This window comes from Octopus sinensis, linkage group LG19 (assembly GCF_006345805.1).
Source record: "Octopus sinensis linkage group LG19, ASM634580v1, whole genome shotgun sequence".
In the NCBI taxonomy this organism is placed as follows: Eukaryota; Metazoa; Mollusca; class Cephalopoda; order Octopoda; family Octopodidae; genus Octopus; species Octopus sinensis.
This window is the reverse complement of record NC_043015.1, coordinates 40,819,005-40,843,768: the sequence shown is the minus strand read 5'-3', so window position 1 is coordinate 40,843,768 and position 24,764 is coordinate 40,819,005. Positions and strand designations below refer to the sequence as shown.

Below are 24,764 nucleotides of genomic sequence, written 5' to 3'. Positions count from 1 at the left end.
GAATTTGAACTCAGAATGCAAAAACGGACGAACTACCGTCACATGAATTATCTTTGAAATATCTGTACGTATCATGGAAAAGAAACAAACTGTCCAGCTATTATACAACGAAGAACGGTCTCCACTTCGTATATGCCAACGATATAGCATTATTTACAAACACAACAGAAGGAACAGTTAAAGTATATTGGCGCTGGCCAGCTATATGGTTCCGGGTGCAGTCCTGCGTCCAACAACCCCGGGTCGATAAATGCCTTGTCAGTGGATTTAGCAGACGGAAGCTGAAACAAGCCCGTCGTATATGAATATGTGTGCGTGTTTGTTTTTTTTTTTTAAGCTGGTGTTGGTTTGTTTACGTCCCCGTAACTTAGCAGTTCGGCTAAAGATATAGATAGAATAAGTACTGGGACCAATTTGTTCGACTAAACTAGAGGTTCTCAAACGCGGAGGGTACTGCCCCTAAGGAGGCATTGGGCATATCGAAGAGAGCATTAAAGTTTAGGCCGTTTCGGTGAGGTAACATAGCATATTAAATTTGACCTTTAGTAGTACCGTATCTTAACGTGTATAAAGAATCCCCTAATTTTGGGGACTTAAAATTTGGAAAAAAAGGTTTTTTAAGGGATTATAATACTATCCGTGTATAAGAAACTGCCATATTTTTAAATCCTAATTTGTGACAAAAAAGGGTTCCTTATGCACGTTAAAATACGGGAATTATGATAGAAGTAGTAATGGTTATTAAAATAAAATGAGACGCGAGTAGTTTGCTGCTGTTTCTGCAAAATTTCAGGCCTTGTGAGGATTATTATTATTGATATTATTTTTATTATTTAAGGCGGCGAGCTGGCAGAATCGTTACAATGCTGGGCAAAATGCTTAGTGGTATTTCGTCCACCTTTATGTTCTGGGTTCAAATTCCACCCCAGTCAACTTTACCTTTCGGTTGATATCGTCGACTTCCCCTCCCCCGAAATTGCTGGCCTTGTGCCAAAATTTGAAACCAATATTATTATTATTATTATTACTGTTATTATTATTATTAAGGCGTTAAGCTAGCAGAATCGTTTGTAGCATTTCATCTGTTTTTACTTTCTGAGTTCAAATTCCACTGAGGTCTACTTTGCCTCTCACACTTTCGGGGTCGATAAAATAAGTACCAGTTACGCACTGGGATCAATGCAATCGACTAACCCTGTCCCCCCCCAAAAAAAATTTCTGGCCTTGTGCCTATAACAGAAAGGATTATTTTTATTGAAGGGAGGAACATCAGAAAGGTCAAACACACAGTAAAACAGCAAAGAAGAAACAGGTGAGGTGTGTGCATGAGGTAAAATAGTGAAGTCGACAAAAAAGAAAAAAAATACACGTTAAGGGAAAATACGGATAATATAAAACAAATAGCTAACAACAATAATGGAGCCCCTTCCAAAAAAAGAGGGAAAGGTTCAACCACATTGGCTGATTTAGGGTACTCTACAGTGGCTGTGTGGTAAGTAGCTTGCTTACCAACCACATGCTTCCGGGTTCAGTCCCACTGCATGGCACCTTGGGCAAGTGTCTTCTACTATAGCCTCGGGCCGACCAAAGCCTTGTGGGTGGATTTGGTAGACGGAAACTGAAAGAAGCCCATCGTATATATATATATATGTGTGTGTGTGTCTGTGTTTGTCCTGCCAACATCGCTTGACAACCGATGCTGGTGTGTTTACGTCTCCGTCACTTAGCGGTTCAGCAAAAGAGACCGATAGAATAAGTACTAGGCTTACAAAGAATAAGTCCTGGGGTCGATTTGTTCGACTAAAGGCGGTGCTCCAGCATGGCCACAGTCAAATGACTGAAACAAGTAAAAGAGTAAAGAGTAAGTTTGGATTACTTTGACATATTGTGTCCTCTGTCGGGTTTTGCTACGACCCTACAACCCCACAGGATAGACCCATTTAACTACACCAAGTTAAACAATGATTATATAAAACAATAGACAGGGGATCCTTTGTTGTTGCTAGCTATTGTCCTATATTCTTTTCTACTCTAGGAACAAGGCCAGAAATTTTTGGGGGAGTGGTGGGGTTGCAGTCAATTAGATCAACCCCAGTATGCAACTGGTACTTAATTTATCAACCCTGAAAGGATGAAAAGCAAAGTCGACCTCGGCAGAATTTGAACTCAAAACTTAACGGCAGACGAAATACTGCTAAGCATTTGGCCCAGCGTGCTAACGTTTCTGCTAGCTCACTGCCTTGTTCTATTGTTCTATAGTACCATTGTTATTTGTCATTCATGAACATGCATTTATTATAGTCTTCACTCGTTTGCATCATGTAATCCCCTCCATCACCACTGTTTCTTCTTTGCTGTTTTGTTTTGTATTTCGTTTTTCTGAAGCTCACTCCCTCCCCTTCCACCAAAAACAATAATCTTATTGTTTTTGTGATCAATGTTAGAAATAATTATGTCAAGTTTTGGCTTCCATACCTCTGGTAGTTGGAGACCCATAATCTATAAAAGTTAAGTTTAAGTGTTGCAAGGGGCCCTGCACCTTTTCCCAACATTTGTAGCCTTTTACCCATCAATGTGGGGATTCCACTCTCATTGCAGTCATATTACACGGTTGGCAAGAGCATGAACATCACAACATCTCCCCACTTCCTGTAAGATGTACCAACATTGGACATTGTTTAGAAATGAGTTTCCTGTCCAGTGACAGTAATCTAGGGTCGACGGGTGTGATGTAGGTGGGACAGCCTCTCTCTCTCTCTCTTCCAAATTAGTCACCCCCTGTGGGTTGCTGCGGTGGTGATGGTTGGTGACTCATTGCTATGCCTCAGTAAATTCTTCATTGTCTGTTTGGCTGGTGCCTCTCTTTGTTTCTGGGGTCTTTTATACTTTTGTTCTGGTCACACTTCATAGGGGACAGTAGACCAACCGAACCCTAGGGAAATGGTTATGGTGTGTATTTGCCAAAAAACAAAAATAATACAAATAATAATAAACGCTGGAATATATATTGTGCCATAATATTCCACTGTATGGGTGGTAGTCTCTAATGGTGTGTTGGTGTTGTAGTAGTAATGTCAGTGGCGTGTTTGTGATATTGGGTTTTAAAAGTATCTGTAGTTGTGATGGTGTTAGTCTATTATAGTAATGGGATTGTTGTGTTGGGGGTGGAGTATATTTTGGGAATTGGACTAAATAACACCACCTGACCCCCCAACCTCTCACCTTCCATGTTCTGCTTAATTAATACTCGTTACTGTAGATGGGTGTGTAGTGCATGCAAATATATGTGTGTATGTTGGGATGTGAATTTGCTGTAAAAAGCTTGTTTGTCTGGAGTAGTCTTAGATGAACTTTGAACTTTTGTATTACAAGATGTCTTTGTTTTACATCTGTCTGTCTGTTTGTCTAGTTAGGCTGCTCTGTGCCACATAACCGGGTGTTGTTTAATCCAAAGTCACTTCTTAGTCAAGCTGGCTGACTGTTGTACACTCACTTATTGTTACAGTCTTGAACCTAGGTGAGCACCCTGAATCAATCTGTTCCGTGCTACACAGCCAGTTGCTGTTTAGCCCCAGGTCAGCTCCCAGACAAGCTGACTCTATGTCATACATATTATTATTATTATTAAGGTGGCAAGCTGGCAGAATTGTTAGCGCATTGGATGAAATGCTTAGCGGTATTTCGTCTGCCGCTACGTTCTGAGTTCAAATTCCACCGAGGTCAACTTTACCTTTCATCTTTCTGGGGTCGATAAAATAAGAACCAGTTGAATACTGGGGTGAATGTAATTAACTCAGCCCTTTCCCTCAAAACTGTTGTCCTTGTGGAAAAATTTGAAACTATTATTGTTATTGAGTGAAAGAGTAGTGCATGCCATCAAAGTGACACTGGGGTAAAATATACAAAGCCCAGGCACATGCATCACAACCATATCTGTGCGACATGGTGATCTCGTACCAAGATAGACAGTGGGTGACCTTGCAGGTGGGGCCCAGTTCGAATTTTCTTCAGGTTCGTATTTCCATTCAGCTCAAAAGGTCCCTGAATAAGGGTTGTTTAAGGATGTTGAACGACACATCCATGTTTCCAGAAGTGAATTATCCAAACCCTAAAGAATTCCTCTCAACACATGGCTACGATGCTCCCCCACTGCTCCTATTCGTGATCAGAGATGCACATATTGTCAGCCACTAGGGGACATGCTCAACTGGTTAAGGTCAAACAACTGACAAGCAAATCTGTGATTGAAATGTTCCATCTACAGCCATTCCTTCCCTGGTCTGTGTGTTTGTTGCTAGAGTTGTTGTTATTGCGACCGTCTTGAAGAAACACAAGCTGGGGTCACCTTACTTGCAGCTTCTGTCTATCTGGCCATCACTGACCAATGTCCGAATAACTAGACTCATCTAGTTATTCTACAGACGAGACTTTTATCAGACGATGTACAGATTCAGTTTGAAGATGGTGATGTGCTGTGTGGGTTGGGAGGAATTTAGCTGTTCTTTCTAGCAGAACAAGGAACCACATGCAGGTATCCTTGTTGGTGGTGGTAGTAGTTACAGAAATGATGGTGGTGACTGTAGTGGAAATAGAAGTGGCAGCAGCAGTGTTATTGACAATGTTTCAATTTAAACAACTGGCAATGATCACACACACTCACATACATACATACATACATACATACATACATACACTCACATACATACATACATATATGCCTACACTTAGACACATCTTTAATATGTTAGAGGTCAGTGTTAAAATGAATAAAAGGTCAATCAGTCTTGTCTGTCATCAATAAAAAAAAAACAATGACACCTTTCTCTTGGTGAATGGTAAATTCTACAGATGAGACTTTTTAGTCACCAGAACTCTTTATGTGTGTGTGAGGGTGAGAAAGTTTTGTCTGTCTTTGTGTGTGTGTGATTTAGTTATGTCCCTGTATGTTCTGAGTTTGAATCCTGTATGATTAAATTTTTACCTGCAATCAACTACCTGTTACCTGTACAACCACAACAGTAATTAAGAGAGAGAGAGTGAAGTAAATTAAGCTGAAAATTGTGAATCTGTGTGGACAACCACCACCCACATAGTTGATTGACCTGCTAGAAATAATAGCCGTATATCCTCATATCATTGCTTGTTATCTTAATCTTTTAACATTCGGATTACTCTGTCCAATGTAATGCCTTTTTTTTTTATTCGTGTTGTTTTGAATTAATCATGGATAATCATGGATAATCCCATAGCTTCAAGATTTTTATGTGATTGTTTATTTTTCGGATGACATTGTAGGGTAGGTGTAAGAGGTTGGAGCTGGCTGGTTTGAACATAACCAAAGTGGATGAGATATGACTTTAAATGCTAAAAGGGTAAAAGAAAAAAAAAACTGATGACTATATTAGATTATATAATCCAAGGACGTAAAAGAAAAAGACAGGATGGTCACAGCTGGACCGCTTCAGATCATAGCACTGCTGGATCGAGGTAACCTGTGCCTATGCAACAACAATAACGGTGAAAAGAGGAGGAAGAATTTCTCACCTCTCCAACTCCTTCTGTTTCTTCCTTTCCAGTTTTGCTGCTAACATTCGGGTCAACATGGTTTCGGTCTTCGGCTCTAGTCACCGACACAACAGGTTCGATCTTCGTACACAGGAAAAAATGTGACCTTTTGAGACGTGGGTCAAGATGCTTTTCACAGTGTCAACCTTTGCTGGTTCAAATCCTACTTTTTTTTTTTTTGTTTGTCACTCCCTCCAGCTGACCTGTGTTGGTGACCGATCCTGCATGTACCGGTTATATTGTCATATTAGGACAGTAACCAGTCACTTCTAAGAATTTACTTATTATTATTTGGCCATTTAAAAAAAAAAACTGTTGCTCATTGCAGCAGTGTTATTGTTGTTGTGATTTTAGAACCTGTAGCTGTTAAAGATCCGTTGACCGGTGTCCAAATTACCAGGCTGTGCTTCAAGAATGGTCTGTGTGTTTGTTGCTAGAGTTGTTGTTGTTACTTTGACTGTTGTGAAGAAACACAAGCTGGGTCACCTTACTTGCAGCTGCTGTCTATCTGGCCATCACTGACCGATGTCTGAATAACTAGACTTTGTTTTTTTTTTTCTCAAGAGGATACAGTGTTTGTTTGTGGTTGTTATGGCTATTGTTGTTGTGGCTTCATTCCAAAGGTAAAGATCCAATGACCGCTGTCTGAATAACCAGACTACATTCAGAGAATGATGTCTGTCTGTCTGTTATTGTAGCCTTATTAACGAAACAAAGGTTGGGTCCTCTTATTCATAACTCTTGACCATCCAACATCCCCAAACACAGGATATTATTGTTGTTTATCGTTATTTGTCAAACTACTTAGCATTTTTTTATCAAGATTTCCTTCAAACCAATCCTGGATTCTGTGTTCCTGTTCCTGTTGTTGTTCTTGTTTAGCCCCAGGTTAGCCTTGATAGGTTAGTAAAACACTTTCCAGCTATGACTAACCTATCTTGTTAGTAGGAATAGGATACCTCGGAATACATTATCCAATGTGTCTGTTCTTCCCCATACTTATTTTTTCCACATTGGATGGATTTCAAAAGAAATTTAGCTGCTGTTTCTTGCAAGCTGACCAATGTTCCTGTAATTACCCAGCTCAAAGTCAGTCCTGATTGGACAAGATTATTGGTCAAAGACATTCCGAATGTGACCATTTGGTCTTTTGTACATCAACAACCCTATTGTCCAGTCTCCATTTTTAAGTCGGTTGTGTTTGATTTGAGGGAGATTTGGCTGTTATTTCCAGCAACTTCAGCCACCACTGATTAAAATCTCGTTATAACTTTGAAAGTGATTATGGTTGTGTGTGTGTGTGTGTGTGTATGAGCACACGTGTGTGTGTGTACTGTTGTGGTATGTATATCCTTTGTATGTTTTTGGTTGTTTCATTGTTGTTTTTGTTTGATTGTCCTTGTTGTTGCTCCCCCCCCACTTTAATTTGTTTAATGAAACTCTTTTCTCTCTCTCTCTCTCTCTCTCTCACTTTGGGTGTGTTTATCAACATCTGTAAGTGTTTCTTCTCTCTACACGTGTGTGTGTGTGTGTGTAATGTTGTATGTGTGTATCTGAGTGTCTTTCTGTCTGTATGTGTATTGCTTTGTGTGCATTATTTATGAGTGTGTGTGTGTGTATTAATGTGTATGCAGGTCTTTTGTCTTGTTTCAGTCATTAGACTACGGCCATGCTGGAGCACCTTAAAGAATTTTAGTTGAATGAATTAACCCCAAGACTTATTGTTTTTTTTTAAAGCATAATACCTTTTCTATCTACTTTTGAAATGTCTGTGTATATTATATATAAATATATATACAAGGCACAGGAGTGGCTGTGTGGTAAGAGGCTTGCTTCCCAACCGCATGGCTCTGGGTTCAGTCCCACTACATGGCACTTTGGCGAGTGTCTTCTAATATAGCCTCGGGCCAACCAAAGCCTTGTGAGTGGATGGGGTTGTCGGAAACTGAATGAAGTCCATCGTATATATATATATATATATATATATATATATATATACATACATATATATATGTATGTATGTATTTGTGTGTGTTTGTGTTTGTCCCCACCACCATCGCTTGACAACCGATGCTGGTGTGTTTATGTCCCCGTAACTTAGTGGTTCAGCAAAAGAGACTGATAGAATAAATACTAGGCTTACAGAAGAAAAAGTCCTGGGGTTGATTTGTTCGACTAAAGGTCGTGCTCCAGCATGGCCACAGTCAAAATGACTGAAACAAGTATAAGAATAAAAGAATACGTGTGGCTGTGTGGTAAGATGCTTGCTTCCCAACCACAAGGTTCCCAGTTCAGGTCTACTGTGTACCACCTTGTGAGTGGATTTGCTAAATGGAAACTGAAAGAAGCCTGTTGCACGTATGTATAGTGTGTGTCATTGAGTTTTGTGTTTGTCCCCAACCACTGCTTGATAAACAATGTTGGTGTGTTTATGTCCCTGTGACTTAGCAGTTCAGCAAAAAAGGGGCCTATAGCATAAGTACCAGGCTTTACCCCCACCTTCCCCCAAAAAATTACTGGGGTCAATTCATTCAGCTGAAATTCTTCAAGGCATTGCCCCAGCATGGCCACAGTCTAATAACTGAAACAAGTAAAATATCCACCACCCCTCCCACACATGCATAAAGAGAACTATTATTAATTACTATTACCATTAATTATTAATTATTATTCTTACCATTCTTGCAGGCATCAGCTGAAATCAATGGCAACCAGACAGAAGTGGTGTGCAGCTCCTACGAGGATTACATCTTCCTGATAGTCACACAATACATGAAAATTGGAACATTGGTAAGTATCTGTTTCTCATGTCATCAGCACCCCTATTTTGAAGGGCCCTGTTAGGTCCACACTATTCTTCCCCTTCCCCAACACCCACGGGAGGCTAATTGCACTATTGGTGCACTTCGTTAACTGCAAATATGGTTAATGTCTTTAGACAACTCTGTATTGTGCCTAAGAGGAAGTGTCTGTAGTTGTGTGCTCTGGATTATTATTATTATTCTTTTCTACTCTAGGCACAAGGCCCGAAATTTCTGGGGAGGAGGCCAGTCAATTAGATCGACCCCAGTATGAAACTGGTACTTAATTTATCGACCCCAAAAGGATGAAAGGCATTGTTGACCTCAGAATGTAAAGACAGACGAAATACCTATTTCTTTGTCCACGAGAGGACAAACTGATTAAGTCGATTATATCAACCCTAGTGCGTAACTGGTACTTATTTAATCGACCCCAAAAGGATGAAAGGCAAAGTCGACCTTGGCAGAATTTGAACTCACAACGTAACGCAGACGAAATACCGCTAAGCATTTCGCCCGGCGTGCTAACGTTTCTGCCAGCTCGCCTGCCTTAAGATGAAATATCATTAAGCATTTCTCTCGGTGTGCTTACGATTCTGCCAGCTCACTGTCTTGTTATTATTATTATTATGACCGGGCTCCAACTCCAGGCTGAGCCAGAAGGCTGCACCAGGCTCCAATCCAATCTGGCAAAGTTTCTACAGCTGGATGCCTTCCTAATACCAACCACTCCAAGAGTGTAGTGGGTGCTTTTATATGCCTCCGGCACAAGGGCCAGTCAGGTGGTACTGGTGACGGCCACGCTCAAATGGTGTTTTTTATGTGCCACCTGCAAGGGAGCCAGTCTGGTGGCACTGGCAGCAACCGTGCTCGAATTGTGCTTTTTACGTGCCACCGGCACATGAGCCAGTCAGCGGTCCTGGTAGCGATCACGCTTGGATGCTGCTTTTAACGTTCCACTGGCACAAATGCCAATCAAGCGGTATTGTCATTGGCCACGTCAGCGATTTTGATTTCACTTGCCTCAACAGGTCTTCGCAAGCAAAGTTTATTGTCCGATGAACGAAGGGTACTCATAAGTGGGCTGGTTACACCCACTGGCATAGGCCACGGGTTATGGTCTCACTTGGCTTGTCGGGTCTTCTCAAGCACAGCATAATCTCCAAAGGTCACTGGTCATTGTAATATCTTATTTAATTTTACTTTACTTCAGTCCTTCCACAATCTTCTCTCCCACCTCTCATACTCCTCTCAGTTACCCCATTTCCATTTATAATTAACTCCTCTAATGATTAGATCCAGCTGCTTGACTAACGTACTTTCTCTTTATCCCAACAGATTCGACTCTCTCCAGAGAATGTGGTTGATTCACAGAGAAACCCTTTTGTCTCATCGAAAGTTTTACTGGGAAAAGATGAGGTAAGAACTCTCACCTTAGACATTCTTTATGTTACCCTCCTTTGTATAAAGCAGTGATTCTCAACCCTTTTTTCACTTATCAACCCCTCTTGGCCCCTTTGATTCCTATTTTATTCATGTGGACCCTTGTAGCCATTCTATGTTTTAAAAAAAAATCATGCTATAATTTTATAATTAAATATTAGGGAGTGTATAAAAAGAAAATTGCTAAAATATTTTACGTAATCTCTTTTACTTGTTTCAGTCATTTGACTGTGGCCATGCTGGAGCACCGCCTTTAGTTGAACAAATCGACACCAGGACTTATTCTCTGTAAGCCCAGTACTTATTCTATCGGTCTCTTTTGCCGAACCGCTAAGTTACGGGGACGTAAACACACCAGCATCGGTTGACAAGCGATGTTGGGGGGAACAAACACAGATACACGAACATATACACACACATGCATATATATATATATATATATATATATACAATGGGCTTCTTTCAGTTTCTGTCTACCAAATCCACTCACAAGGCTTTGGTCTGCCTGAGGCTATAGTAGAAGACACTTGCCCAAGGTGCCACACAGTGGGACTGAACTGGGAACCATGTGGTTGGTAAGCAAGCTACTTACCACACAGCCACTCCGAAGTATAACTAATTTGTGACATACATTTTAACAACAAAATCTCATCTGGACCCCAGTTGAAAACCACCAATGCAGAGAAGTTAAATCTGATTCTTTAGTTGTTATTATAAAACCATTTTATTCAGAGTAGTTGATATCCATATCTGTTGGACAAAATATCCTATCTGGTAGTAATTACATCCCTTTATGTTCACCAATCATTGGTTGGTGACAGGAAGGGCATCCAGTTGCGTAAAAAAAAAGCCCCTCACCAATATGATATTTGCAATAACAAACATCGGTAGCTTTGTGAGAGCCATCTAACTGGGGCCAGCATGGAAATGCTACAGTAGAATCATCATCGTTTAGCGTCCGCTTTCCATGCTAGCATGGGTTGGACGGTTCAACTGGGGTCTGGGAAGCCAGAAGGCTGCACCAGGCCCAGTTTGATGTGGCAATGTTTCTACAGTTGGATGCCCTTCCTAACGCCAATAATAAGTTCAAATCCCACTTGGGCTGAAGTTTCCTTTTCATCCTTCAGTGGATTGATAAAAATAAGGACTAGGCTGATACTTTAGGGTCCATTTTAATCAACTGGTCTTTTTCTGGTCTTTTTAGCTGCAAAAGCATTTGTATCAATGATGGAAGATTTTTCTGTTTTGACCTTGTAATAACATTATAAAGGATTTGCTTTAATATTTTATTTATTTTTGTTTTTTTCTGTTGGCAGCCAATGACCCATGTTTTGGCCAAGAACATTCAGATGAGCATGTCAACATCAAAACCGGTTTTATTGTCTCTTGCTATGAAGGACACCTCGCGTGAAACACTTACAGAAGTGATCAAACTGGTACAGCAGTGCAAAGTATGGAGTTAACAGTGATGAGGATGAAGAGGAGGAGGAAAGGTGCTGTCTGCTTGTACTGATGCACTTTGTGTGTCTACGATGCTGGAGGGAATGCTGTTTTAATTACATTTTCTCCTTTAGGGAAATAGAAAAAGAAAAACTTCACCAAATGATCCATTTACACGTGGAGGTTGAATGACAGTGGAATTAAATTTATCACCAAATGGAAAAAATTCTGGAGCAATGCAAACCCGACATAAACGGTACTACAAGATGCAGTTTATGTAATTCTGAAAGAAACCCCTAAAAGAACTTTAATCTAAAACAACCAAAACTGTTATTTAATTTCACTATCAGTATTTCTTATGTGCAACACACACTGGATGTAGACATCATACAAGCATCAGATCAAATATGTCCCTTACGGAAGGTCTTTGATAGCCATCTCAGAATTGCTATAAACATGCGATTTAACACTGGGGAATTAGTCTGATGCAGCTCCCCAGCTCTGGTCAAACTGTCCAACCCATGCCACCATGGACAACAGGCATTAAATGATGATGATGATGATAACTAGTAGTTACGTCCAATCACTCAATATGTGTATCCTCATCATTTAATGTCTTATGTTCCCTGCTGGCCTGGGTTGGAGGGTTTTCTTGGATTTTTGATGAATCAAGGACTGCAGCGTTTGCTTTGGCATGGTTTCTATGACTGGACGCCCTTCCTAATATGCCAACCACTTCATAGTGGGTTCTGGGTGCTTCTTGCCAACTGAGGTTGTCATGCAGCTCACCAGATTATAAATTGCAATGGATAGTGGTGGGGTCAGCTTTATGTTGGGAATTTAAGGGATGCAGTTGGAGAAAGGAAGGGAAGAGCAGGTCCTTATTGTAGAGCTCATATATATATATATGTATGTATGTCATCCTGTGCGAGTTCTGCCCACAACTCTTTCACCACCGACTTGGACTTCAAAGTCACTTTTGGCACAAACATCAGCCGAGGAGACTGGATGGAAACTGATGAACCCAATGCTTGGATACGAGCTGGAGCTGACGTGGTCGAGACAGGTTTTCTACAACTGGGTGCCCTTCCTGTTGCCCACCCTCACCTGTTTCCATGTATATCCTCTCTGGTTGGACATGTTTTCATGGAAGACTGGTTGGGGGAGCAATGATACCACTTACAACTATCGTGTGATGTCATAAGTACCTACACACATGTATAGGTACATATGCCAGGCTTCTTTCAGTTTCCATCTGCTCACAAGTTTTCGGTTAGTTTGGAATTATCGTAGAAGACGTTTGGCCAAGGTGCCACACTTTGGCACTGAAACAGAAGCCAATAGTTAGGAAGCTACCTTTTTAACCACAGACTCTACCTGTTTATATATATATGTGTGTGTGTGTGAAGGTGTATAGCTTAGTGGTTGAGGTGTTGCACTTACGATTGCGGTTTGATTCCCAGACCGGGCATTGTGTTGTGTTCTTGAGCAAAACACTTCATTTTATGTTGCTCTGCTATCATTTTGTCATCTGACATGTGGTACATCGTGCACCTGTACAGGTAATGTTGATTTGATGGAAGGAGCGAGAGCTTATGTGCAACACAAATATTTGATCACTATAAAAAATCACCTGTGTAGTTGTCCAGTAAGAGATTGCAGAACCCTTGTGTCGCCTAATGATAGAAGGGTCCAAGATGTATACAGACACGTGTGTATGTGTGTGCATGTTGGTATTTGTGTGGTTCTGTGGAAATGGCTATGAACTGTAGTGATTCTTAACCAATGTGTTGGTGTCAGAGCAAGCTTCTTGTGTTTTGACAGACATCCAGGTTCCTCGTAAGTGGAGTACCCATGTCATTACTTCATTAATAATATCTCTCTGAATGACCCGGTATTATGCTTTTTCTGTTTCTCTTTATTTGCAAATCATGGAAAGAAAATAAAAGATTCTTTTGTATTTTTGAAGATGCATAATTGAATTAATATTTTTAAATGTTCTCTCAAGAAGCAGGTCACAAGACGTGGCTCACCCTTAGGCAAGCTGCACCAATTAGAAGACAAAATTCAAGATAAATTGGTTAATATTTACAATATTACCTGAAAACAAAATAAAAAAAAATATAGTGCAATGGATGTAACCCATGCCCCACGTTGGGAATCACGGCAACTCATCTTTGGCAGCCGAGGGGACTGGAGCAACATGAAATATGAGACTTGCTCAAAGCACACATACCAAGTTATACGAGTATATTGCTTTACTGTCACTAACCCTTGCCTGTTTTTCAAGTAAGGAATATCATATTTCATGTCTTCACAGCCATGCCTGCATCTATACACAACAACTCTATAAACCAGATGATAAAAAGATTTTATTTGAAAATCAAGTTTATATACAGAAATATATATCTACCTGGAAAAAAAAAAAGAAAAAAAATCCAATTTTAATTAATTAAACAGGTGGCTACAATTAATCATCTTCTTTACCAACTACAGGACTTCTTGTGACTAAGAAGCTGCGTCTGTAATGGTCAAAATCCAAAGTGGTGCTTGGTGTATTGTAGACACTGCTCGGGTAGAACTTGACACCGTTTTCGTGACAGATTTTGTTGATACAACAGAAACCAGCAAAAAGAAAGGCGGCCACCCAACCTGTGGCTGGGTTCTTGTCTGGGGAAAGAGAAAATTGAAACAAAAATGGTCGTTTTAGTAATTTATTATTTAATCATTAAGAAATCATTAAGAGCTGACAGCATTGTAATTGCACAACAAGATTAAATGCTTTGTGGCATTTCTGGCTCTTTATGTTCCGAGTTCAAATCCTATGGGGATGTGGTAAGTAGCTTGCTTACCAACCACATGGTTCCGGGTTCAGTCCCACTGCGTGGCACCTTGGGCAAGTGTCTACTACTATAGCCTCGCGCCTACCAAAGCTTTGTGAATGGATTTGGTAGACAGAAACTGAAAGAAGCCTGTTTATATATATATATATGTGTGTGTATGTGTATATATATGTGTGTATATGTATATATATATATATGTATGTACGTATATGTATGTGTGTATATGTAGATGTATATGTGTGTGTATATATATATATGTGTATATGTATGTATGTGTGTGTGTATGTATATATATGTACATATGTGTGTGTATGTATTTGACACCCCCCCCACCATCGCTTGAAAACCGATGCTGGCGTGTTTACGTCCCCGTAACATAGCAGTTCGGCAAAAGAGACCAATAGAATAAGTACTAGGCTTACAAAGAATAAGTCCTGGGGTCGATTAGTTCGACTAAAGTCCAGTGCTGCAGCATGGCCGCAGTCTCTTTTGCCAAACTGCTAAGCTATGAAGAATGTAAACACCAGCACTGGCTGTCAGGTGGTGACGAGGGACAAACAGACACACACATATATATATATATATATACATACATACATACATACATACACACAGTAATCACATGCCTAGTCATGGTTTACCTATTGCGCTTTCAGTACCCCGTGGACTTTTCTGGCTTATATATGTAAATTTATATCATGGACTCATCAGAATATCACTGGTCTCTGCGGCCAGTAGGTATTTACATTTTTTTAGATTTTAATTATTTTTGTGGTCAAATAAGCATTTTCACACATAAAAATCAGTAAATATACACTACAGTACTGCACTGTTATAACCCATTAATTAAAATATATCAAAAGAAAATACGTAGAGGAATAAACAAAGAATTGCACATACTGCATGGAAAACGAAACTCGGGAGGTGAGTGTGTGGTGTTGTTTTGTGTTTGTGTGTAAAATTGTAAATTTATTTCAAGCCCTATGATGTTGCCCAAATGTTCTGCACCTTTTAAGGCTTCTGGCAGTGAACCCTGGCATCAGAGGAAGATGCTTATTAGAAAAAAATATACAGTACAGTACTGTTTCTACTTCACAGACTTTTCACCTATCACTAGGGGTTTTGGAACATAACACCCACAATAATCAAGGGATTACTCTGTGTGTGTTTGTGCGTATATATATATATATATATATATGTATATATAAATTGAGATAGGGGTTGTGAGTGCAACTCTCCATGGGATACCATATATCCAATATACTGCTAGTGAAGTACCCAACAAAGTTAATACATAAATGTTAAGAATTGCGATGCAATTAATTCATTTATTGTATTATATGGGCAAAGGTAAAATGTTTTACCACAAATTTATAATACTAAATAAGAAAATGGAGAAATACACCTTAATCAGTAATCAACTACCAGATAATACCCAATCACATAATTTATTAACCCACTACATATGAACATCAAGGTCAAACAATAGTACAGAACAAAACAATGCACATCAATGAGTAATATGATACAATAAGTACACTATGTTTGACCTTGATGTTCATATGTGGTGGGTTAATAAATTATGTGATTGGGTATTATCTGGTAGTTGATTATTGATTAAGATGTATTTCTCCATTTTCTTATTTTGTATTAAATATATATTGGTAAAAACGGTAAGATAACAAAAGGAAGAAAGAGACCTCAATATTATGTAAATAGAGGAAATTTATCTGTAAATGTAATATGTGACAATTATTCAATAGCCAAGATAAAACTCTGAGTTTCGGATGCCGAAGTGGAAATCCACACCACCATCTCTTTGGTTATCTGGCCATCTGAAAAACGCTATGAGAAAAGACCATCATAGCGTTTTTCAGATGGCATGTATAACGGTCTTTTTTTCACAGCGTTTTTCAGATGGCCAGATAACCAAAGAGATGGTGGTGTGAATTTCCACCTCAGCATCCGAAACTCAGTTTTATCTTGGCTACTGAATAATTGTCACATATTATTTTACACATATATATATATAACGGGCTTCTTTTTAGTTTCTATCTACCAAATCTACTCACAAGATTTTGGTCGGTCTAAGGTTATAATAAAAGCCACTTGTCCGAGGTGCCATGTAGTGGGATTGAATCCAGAACTATGTGGTTGGGAAGCAAGCTTCTTACCACACAGCCATGCCTATGTCTAAAATTTCTAATTCAGGTGCAAAAGCACCAATAATTTTGAGGGCAAGGGACCAGTTTGATACCACAATCCTCAGCATTTGACTGGTACTTTATTGACCCTTAAAAGGATGAAAAATAAAGTTCAGCTGAGTGGGATTTGAAATCCCACCAACCCAGAAGAAATACCACAAGGCATTTTGATGTTGATTTTGCTAATCCACTGCCCTTCGTAATCATTTCGAATTTTGGTTCGAGGCCAGAAACGCCCAGTAGAGGGCATTGGCTGATGCCATCAACTTCAGCATTTGATTGCTGCTTTATTTTATGAACCTCAGAGAGATGAAAAGCAGAGTTGACCTCAGCAAGATTTGAATTCAAAATGCATGAAATACTGCAATGCAGTTTTTCAACGCTGCAAATCCACCACCCAAAATACTTATTAATTCTTTGTAAATTTGGTTTAATTCCTGAAATTTTGAGAGGGGAGGGAAGTCCATTACATGGACCCCAGTACTCAACTGGTATTTATTTTATCAACCCCAAAAGGACGAAAGGCAAAGTCAACCTTGGTAGGATTTGAACTCAGAACTTAGAGTCAGATGAAAAACTGCCAAGCATTTTGTCTCATACTCAACTTTGATAATAATAATAATAATAAATAATCCTACAAGCACAAGGCTTGAAATTTCGAGGGAGGGGGCTTAGTTGATCACATAGACCTCCCCGTGCTCAACAGATACTTATTTGATTGACCCTCCAAAAAGGACAGGGGGCAAAGGTGACCTTGGTAGAATTTGAACTCAGAACGTAAGCATTTTATCTAGTATGTATGCTAATGATTCTGCCAAATAATAATCCTTTCTGCTATAGGCACAAGGCCTGAAATTTAAGGGGGAGGGGTAAGTAGATTACATTGACCCCAGTGCATAACAGGTACTTATTTCACCGACCCTGAAAGGATGAAAAGGCGAAGTCGACCCTGGCAGAATTTGAACTCAGAACATAAAGAGATCGAAATACTGCCAAGGAATTTGCCTGGCGTTCTAACAATTTCACCAACTCAACACCTTAATAATAATAATAATAATAATAATAATGATGATAATAATAATGATGATGACGACGACGACGACGACGACGACGAAGAAGACGAAGAAGGAGGAGGAGGAGGAGGAGGAGGAGGAGGAGAAGAAGAAGAAGAAGAAGAAGAAGAAGAAGAAGAAGAAGAAGAAGAAATATTTTTATGTGTAACATCGTGTAAATCAGAATTGAAAAATATATGAAAATATTACAAAGCCTTGTTGTTGGTAGAAAAATTGAAATAATATTCAAGTTTTTACTCACATCTCACACCCCAAATGGAACCAGCAACAAAACCACCGACAACATGGTTTAATGGGTCATCTTTCTTTCTGATATTGGCCACGATTCCTGTTATAGCTGGGTAGGCAGCACCTATGGCAGCTGGAATATTAAAAGAGAGAGAGATTCAGTACAACAGCTTCAATGGTATAAAAACAAGATATCTCATAACACATGGTATAACAACAGGATATCTCAGATTATCAGGTGGGTGTATTTGTATTTGGAAGGAGCAGTGTCTTTATGTCAGGTGGCGAGAGGCTAAAGTTTGATGGAGGGACAAGAACAAGGGTCTTGCTATAGAAGAGATGCATGGCTACCACACTTTATAAGGGCGCTTTACTTGTACTTGTGATAGCGTTCACTCAGGGCGGGTTGAGCCAGCTTCTTCTCTGGTCCTGACGGCATCACGAACCATGCTCGATGGTCCTGTGCGAGGTCACTGGAGATAGCGAGCCATTCGTGGTTCCATCTGCGCAGACCGACCACCTGCGGACCTGAGAGTTCGGAGGTCCTCCTTTATCGTTGTCGCCCAGGTCTTCAGCTGCCCGTCTGTGCGTTTGCGCCAGTTGGGAAGCGGAGGTGGGAGGAAGACATCGCGAATCAGCCTAAAGTCCAGCCCCTCCTCAAAGCGGTAGGGTGGTGTAAACGGGCAGTGTCAGAGCTATGCCGTCAGGAACTTAACTTCGGTTCCTAGTAGGGCCACCCAAGGCAGATTGGTCTGGTACTGAGTGGTATTAGGGCCGCAGCCTGGCAGCTTGGTGAAAATTCCAAGAGGCGTCTGATCGGCAACCAGTGGCTTCAAGGTGTTCTGTCCCTGCGTCTGTGGAGACTCCGCGGAAAACAGGGTGTCCCATCACTCGGGATATGCATGCAGGATGTCGGGGACCGCTTGTGAACTCAATATTCCCACAAAACTTCTTCTATGAATCCTGCTACCACTTTATAAGGGTGAGTAGCAGTAAGCAGGAAGATGGATGTATATTACATAGGATCATGAAGCTGCTTAAAGGGAATGGAACTAAATGTAGTCGAATAAATAAAGTGGTGTATAGATACCAAACGCAACAAAAATGAGATTCATCATCATTATCGTTTAATGTCTGTTTTCCATGCTGGCATGGGTTGGACATATTTGAAATGAACAATCAGAGGCAATGTAAAATGGATTATTTAGAACAATGTTAAGTGAAGAATGTCCTGGTAAAAACAAAATGAACTGCCTTTCATCACTCCCAAATCTATTTTGTATCCAAAGGTGATGCTTTGTATCTGGAGGGAACAGAAGGACATTGTGTACTACGAGTTCCTTCTAGAATATCAGGGGTCAAATTCAGACAGCTACTTGAAAAGAAAATGGGACAAAGTTTTGCTCTGACCCTATATATATAACTGTAGAGGAGCAATGGCCCAGTAGTTAGGGCAGTGGACTCACGGTCGTAGGATTGTGGTTTCAATTCCCAGACTGAGCATTGTGAGTGTTTATTGAGTGAAAACACCAAAGCTCCACGAGGCTCCGGCAGGGGATGGTGGTGAACCCTGCTGTATTCTTTCACCACAACTTTCTCTCACTCTTACTTCCTGTTTCTGTTGTACCTGTATTTCAAGGGGCCGGCCTTGTCACTCTCTGTGTCATGCTGAATCTCCCCGAGAACTACGTTAAGGGTACACGTGTATGTGGAGTGCTCAGCCACTTACACGTTAATTTCACAAGCAAGCTGTCCCGTTGATCGGATCAACTGGAACCCTCGTTGTCGTAATCGTCGTAGTGCAACAATATATTTAATCACTAGAGAGCTCCCCAGCTTACCAGTTTTCAGTCAAACCGTCCAACCCATGCCAGCATGGAAAACGGACGTTAAATGCTGCTGCTGATGAGCAGTGCCTGTTGTTCAGGCCTTAGTTGGCCTTGATCCAATTTCATCCCTCATTAAGGCCATGGCCACTTGACCATCCCGATTTCTTTTTTTTAATTATATCATCAGAGATTTTCTCCTAAAGTCTTAAACTGAAACAAGAACCCATTGAAAACATTAAATTTCTTTCTTTCTAGATTCTTTAGACACAGAAGGAACCCCTGTTTATAATATCAGACATTTCTTTCCTTCTTGAGCCCAGAAACAGAAAAGGGACCTTGTCTATAAAGACAGACATCTCTTTGTCCCACTGGAAATTCATTTATTATTGAGACGACAGCAATGCTGTACAGACCTGAAGGTGAAAGCAGGACAACCCAGCATGGACAACTGAATGGCTGGATTGGGGGTTCTGGAACATCAGGGGTGGGGTGCAGACGTACAATTTAAATAAAAATGACCATGGTAAGTAGCTTGCTAACCAACCACATGGTTCCGGGTTCAGTCCCACTGCGTGGCATCTTGGGCAAGTGTCTTCTGCTATAGCCCCGGGCCAACCAATGCCTTGTGAGTGGATTTGGTAGACGGAGACTGAAAGAAGCTGTCGTATATATGTATATATATATATATATATATATATATATATATATATATATATATATATATGTGTGTGTGTGTATGTGTTTGTGTGTCTGTGTTTGTACCCCTAGCATTGCTTGACAACCGATGCTGGTGTGTTTACGTCCCCGTCACTTAGCGGTTCGGCAAAAAGAGACCGATAGAATAAGTACTGCGCTTTCAAAGAATAAGTCCCGGGGTCGAGTTGCTCGACTAAAAAGGCGGTGCTCCAGCATGGCCACAGTCAAATGACTGAAACAAGTAAAAGAGTAAAGAGTAAAGAGAGATAACTCAGTGTGGCAAGAGGGATGGATATGAACGACGTAGACAAATAAAGGTATATCAAATACTATACAATATAAATCCCTGATTTATTTTAAATTATTTCCATCTCTATCGTAATTACCAAATTGCAATTGAGATCGTCTGCATATGAGACAGGGGAGATAATCTCAAGAATCAAGTGGTCTCCAAAACTGACACACCACAAAGAAAAAGGACAGTTGTGGACGCATGTTGCTAATTAAAGAGATATAATCAGATCAGAGCAAAGTGAATGGTGGAAAAACACTGGGGGGGGGGTGCATATTTAATTCTTTTTATGGAATGGGAGGGTGACATAAAGTACGTGGGTTCATGCAAAGGTGGGGCTACAAACAATGAAAGCCGCTTCTAGGAACAAACTAAGTTTACCTTAGAGTAAAATAACTTACCCAGTGGACCAGACAAGCCGACAACCTTCATTCCAATATTAGTTGGTGTAAAGTGAGTCAACGTCCTCAGGGAATCTATCACTCCAAAACCCACACCTGCAAAAAAAAAAGAAAAGAAAAGAAAAAAAGGAATAAAAATAAATTAGATAAAAAGGCACAGGCATGGCTGTGTGGTAAGAAGCTTGCTTCCCAACCACATGGTTCTGGGTTCAGTCCCACTGCATGGCACCTTGGACTAGTGTCTTCTACTATAGTTTCAGGCTGCTCAAAACCTTTCAAGTGGATTTGGTAGATGGAAACTGAAGGAAGCTCATTATATATGTGTATAGGTGTAGGAGTGGCTGTGGGGTAAGTAGCTTGCTTACCAGCCACATGGTTCCAGGTTCAGTCCCACTGTGTGGCACCTTGAGCAAGTGTCTTCTACTATAGCCTTGTGAGTGGACTTGGTAGACAGAAACTGAAAGAAGCCTGTCGTATATATGTGTATATATATATATATATATATATATATATATATATATGTGTATGTGTGTTTGTGTGTCTGTGTTTGTCCCCCCCAACATCGCTTGACAACCGATGCTGGTGTGTTTACATCCCCGTAACTTAGCAGTCCGGCAAAAGAGGCCGATAGAATAAGTACCAGGCTTACAAAGAATATGTCCTGGGGTTGATTTGCTTGACTAAAGGCAGTGCTCCAGCATGGCCACAGTCAAAATAACTGAAACAAGTAAAAGAGTAAAGAGAGTGTGTGTGTCGGTGTTTGTCCCCTACCACTGCTCGACAATTGGTATTGGTGTGTCAGTGTGTCCTGCGCAGAAACAAGTGAACCTTGGCAACCGGATGGGTGTAGACCCGTAGAAAATCTGCCTCAACACACTCTGTCCCCATTTATCATGGAAAAGTGGACATTTAAAACAATGAGGAGGAGACATGTATTTATTGCTTTAGTAATTTTTATATCTGTATCTCCGGATGAGCATATTCCACGGACGTGGTCCTTTACGAAGAAGGAAGAACTATTCCTGGGGCTCCCAGCAATGTCTCTGGGTTCGCTTGTGTTGCCGCTGCTTCGCCCTGCCGCGTTTCCGCTGCCGGACGGGCACTTTCCGTGTTCAAGTTCGGGAATATTAACCCGATTCCCTTTCGAAGCGAGGCCGGCCGCATACGTACGTGTTCGTTGTTCGATGGTCCGGCGCCTTTCGTGCAAGCTTTCGCCTGCTTCTTAGGACCGACTGACCCGAGCTCGACCGCCGTTGGCATGGAACCCTTCTCCACTTTGGTCTTTGAAGGTCTCGTTCGAATATTTGCTACTACCACCGAGATCTGCACCTGCGGTCGGCTTCACCTGGGCTCGCGTCCGCGGCACCCTCCTACTCGACCGGGCATCGGAAAGTCACCTTGCCGGCAATCGCGAAACTTGTCGCAACATTTCCCTTCAGGTGAGAATTGGAAGGGAGTTTATGGAAGGTGTGCAGTGTTCTATGAGAGAATGTCTTTCCAGATGCCAGCCCTTTTAATCGCTTCTTACAACAAACAGGGACACAGTGTGCTTATTCTAAAAGCTGGGATATGACACACAGATTAAACAAAAACTGGAAGGTCATGGATGTAGCATATCTGATCATAGGTCTGCTGCTGGAAAACAGTGACCCAGGGTTAAACAGCAGCAATCAGCAAGAATGCTTTCTCATCTCTCCTAACAATCACAACATAGTCTTTAACATTTATTTAGGGTCACAACCCATGGTAGCATGGAAAGCGGACGTTAAACGATGATGATGATGATGACAACTATCTTGGATTATGTCAGGGTCTTCCAGGTTCTCCCTATTCACTCCATCACAAACTATAAACAAACACAAAACAATTTAGACTTCACATCATCGGCTGTACTCGTACTTGTGACGGGTTTCACCCAGGGTGGGTTGAGCCAGCTTCTCCTCGGGTCCTGACGCCATCACGAACCATGGTGGCCCACACTCGACGGTCCTGTGCGAGGTCACTGGAGATAGTGAGCCATTCGTGGTTCCATCTGCGGACCTGAGAGTTCAGAGAAGTCCTCCTTTATCTACCCTAAAGTCCAACCCCTCCTCAAAGCGATAGGATGACGTAAACGGGCAGTGTCAGAGCTATGCCGTCTGGAACTTCAGTTCCTGGTAGGACCACCCGAGGCGGATTGGTCTGGCACCGAGCAGTACTAGGGCCGCAGCTTGGCCAATGGTGAAAATTCCAAGAGGCGTCTGATTGGCAACCGGCGGCTTCAAGGTCATTCTGTCCCTGCAACTGTGGAGACTCCATGGCAAACAGGGTGTCCCATCACTCGGGATGTGCATGCAGGATGTCGGGGACCACTTGTGAATTCAATATTCCCATGAAATTTCTTCTATGAATCCTACTACTACCATGGCTATAAATACGAATCTGAAAGCATCATTGGATGTGGCCCACCTCCCCACTCAACAGGGAAGCAGCACAATTCACTGTGGCCACAACTGTTGTTCATTCTATCACATTCCATGCCACATGTTTGATTACATTAGAATATTACTACAATTTGTACATCACTGCAGATGCTTTATACGTACTTTTGACAAGTTGTGGTGCACCTGAGCACTGTATACAATGATTTCATTATTATTATTATTTTCAATTGAATTTCCTACACATGTGTCTATATATACAAGCGTGTGTGTTATCTGAGAAGTTTTCAAATCATGACTATAAATAATGTACATAAAACATTTTTATAAGGGAACGGTGGAAAGAAGTTGTGATGTGAATGCATTTTTTATGCATAGGCGTTAAGCTGGACACACACACACACGTTTTATGCATGATTTATAGTCAAGGAAGATTACGCATACATTTAAGTAAAATTCAAATCAATATCTACAAAAGAAAACAGTGACTTCGAAGTCTCACCTGTCGTTTAATTCTCTCCTTTACACAGGTCAAACTAAAGCGTTTGACCCGGTCATAAAAACTATACACATACATAAATACCTATATATATTGTGTGTGTGTGTATATATATATATATATATATATATATATATATATATATATAAGCAATAAAAAATCTCTGAGCGAGGTATAAACAATAGCTGCACGACAATGTGATGCATATTTGCCACCTAAATGTGGCTAACATTAAGGGTGGATGCTACTGTAGCTTGTAGCCCCAGGAGGACATCTTCTTCAGCTGGCTATTGACACACTTTCTGTGCCCTATCATATTTATATATATATAATAACAATTAATAAATAAAACATATGCATACATACATACATATACATACCTACATCTATATGTATATATACATGCATATACGGGTACAGGACAAAAAACAAAAAAAAAACAAACGTAGAATACAACGAGAAACGAAAACATATATATATATATATATATATATATATATATGTATGTACGCATATACATGTATGTATGTAAACATTTCTGGCACTGAAAGAAAGTCACATTTGGACACCAAATAACCGCGACTGAGCCACACTCACCGACATAAGCACCAAAGGCGCTGCTCTGCAGGCTTTTCATCAGTATATCCTCACCGTCAGGTGTGGAGAAGAGATCTGGCGCTAGGCTTCTCTTGAATACAATCCTGTCTTCACCCGATTCAAACGGCATTTTGAGGAGTTCGACGGGTTTCGATCCCCGCTTCAGGAAGGACGAGTGGTGATGACCTTCTCTCACTTTAACCACAATGCATCAGTAAGTGGGCGGCGATTGCCTCCCTTGCTATGAAAAGGTTAACCTTAGTTACTTCCCTTATTTAAAGCCCATAGAAGCGAAAAGCAACTCTTTTGTAGCAGATTTATGCGAGCTGGCAGAAGCGTTAGCACGCCGGGCGAAATGCGTAGCCGTATTTCGTCTGCGTTATGTTGTGAGTTCAAATTCCGCCGAGGTCGACTTTGCCTTTCATTCTTTCGG

At 40.8% G+C, this 24,764-nt stretch overlaps 3 protein-coding genes across 7 annotated transcripts in view; 1 reads left to right on the top strand and 2 right to left on the bottom strand.

Moving 5' to 3' along the window:
- The window catches only part of LOC115222108 (proteasome assembly chaperone 3), a 13,434-nt gene extending 479 nt beyond the window's left edge, over positions 1 to 12,955 (top strand). For both annotated transcript variants that reach the window (XM_036511410.1, XM_029792231.2), the window contains 3 exons: positions 8,254 to 8,355; positions 9,705 to 9,785; positions 11,126 to 12,955. In XM_036511410.1, coding sequence (XP_036367303.1) covers positions 8,254 to 8,355; positions 9,705 to 9,785; positions 11,126 to 11,272 — 330 coding nt within the window. In that variant the 3' untranslated portion in view covers positions 11,273 to 12,955. The remainder of the gene's footprint in view (positions 1 to 8,253; positions 8,356 to 9,704; positions 9,786 to 11,125) is intronic.
- Positions 1 to 15,567, bottom strand: part of LOC115222106 (CAP-Gly domain-containing linker protein 3) — a 153,756-nt gene extending 138,189 nt beyond the window's left edge. Inside the window, exons 1-2 of one of the 4 annotated variants that reach the window (XM_029792226.2) lie at positions 7,083 to 7,098; positions 5,545 to 5,731 (exon numbers count right to left, since the gene is read on the bottom strand). In XM_029792226.2, the coding sequence (XP_029648086.1) occupies positions 5,545 to 5,603 (59 nt within the window). In that variant the 5' untranslated portion in view covers positions 5,604 to 5,731; positions 7,083 to 7,098. Of the gene's footprint in view, positions 1 to 5,544; positions 6,341 to 7,082; positions 7,099 to 15,536 lie in introns of those variants that run through there. The other 3 variants (XM_029792230.2, XM_029792228.2, XM_029792227.2) reach the window with 3 other exon arrangements.
- On the bottom strand, positions 13,605 to 24,556 carry LOC115222265 (NADH dehydrogenase [ubiquinone] 1 alpha subcomplex subunit 11). Its single transcript, XM_029792429.2, has 4 exons — positions 24,332 to 24,556; positions 20,816 to 20,911; positions 17,611 to 17,730; positions 13,605 to 13,919 (listed from the first exon to the last, which is right to left on the bottom strand). Exons 1-4 carry the CDS (start codon positions 24,459 to 24,461, stop codon positions 13,720 to 13,722), a joined length of 546 nt encoding a protein of 181 aa, XP_029648289.1. The 5' UTR covers positions 24,462 to 24,556; the 3' UTR covers positions 13,605 to 13,719.
- Between the last annotated feature and the right edge of the window lie 208 nt (positions 24,557 to 24,764).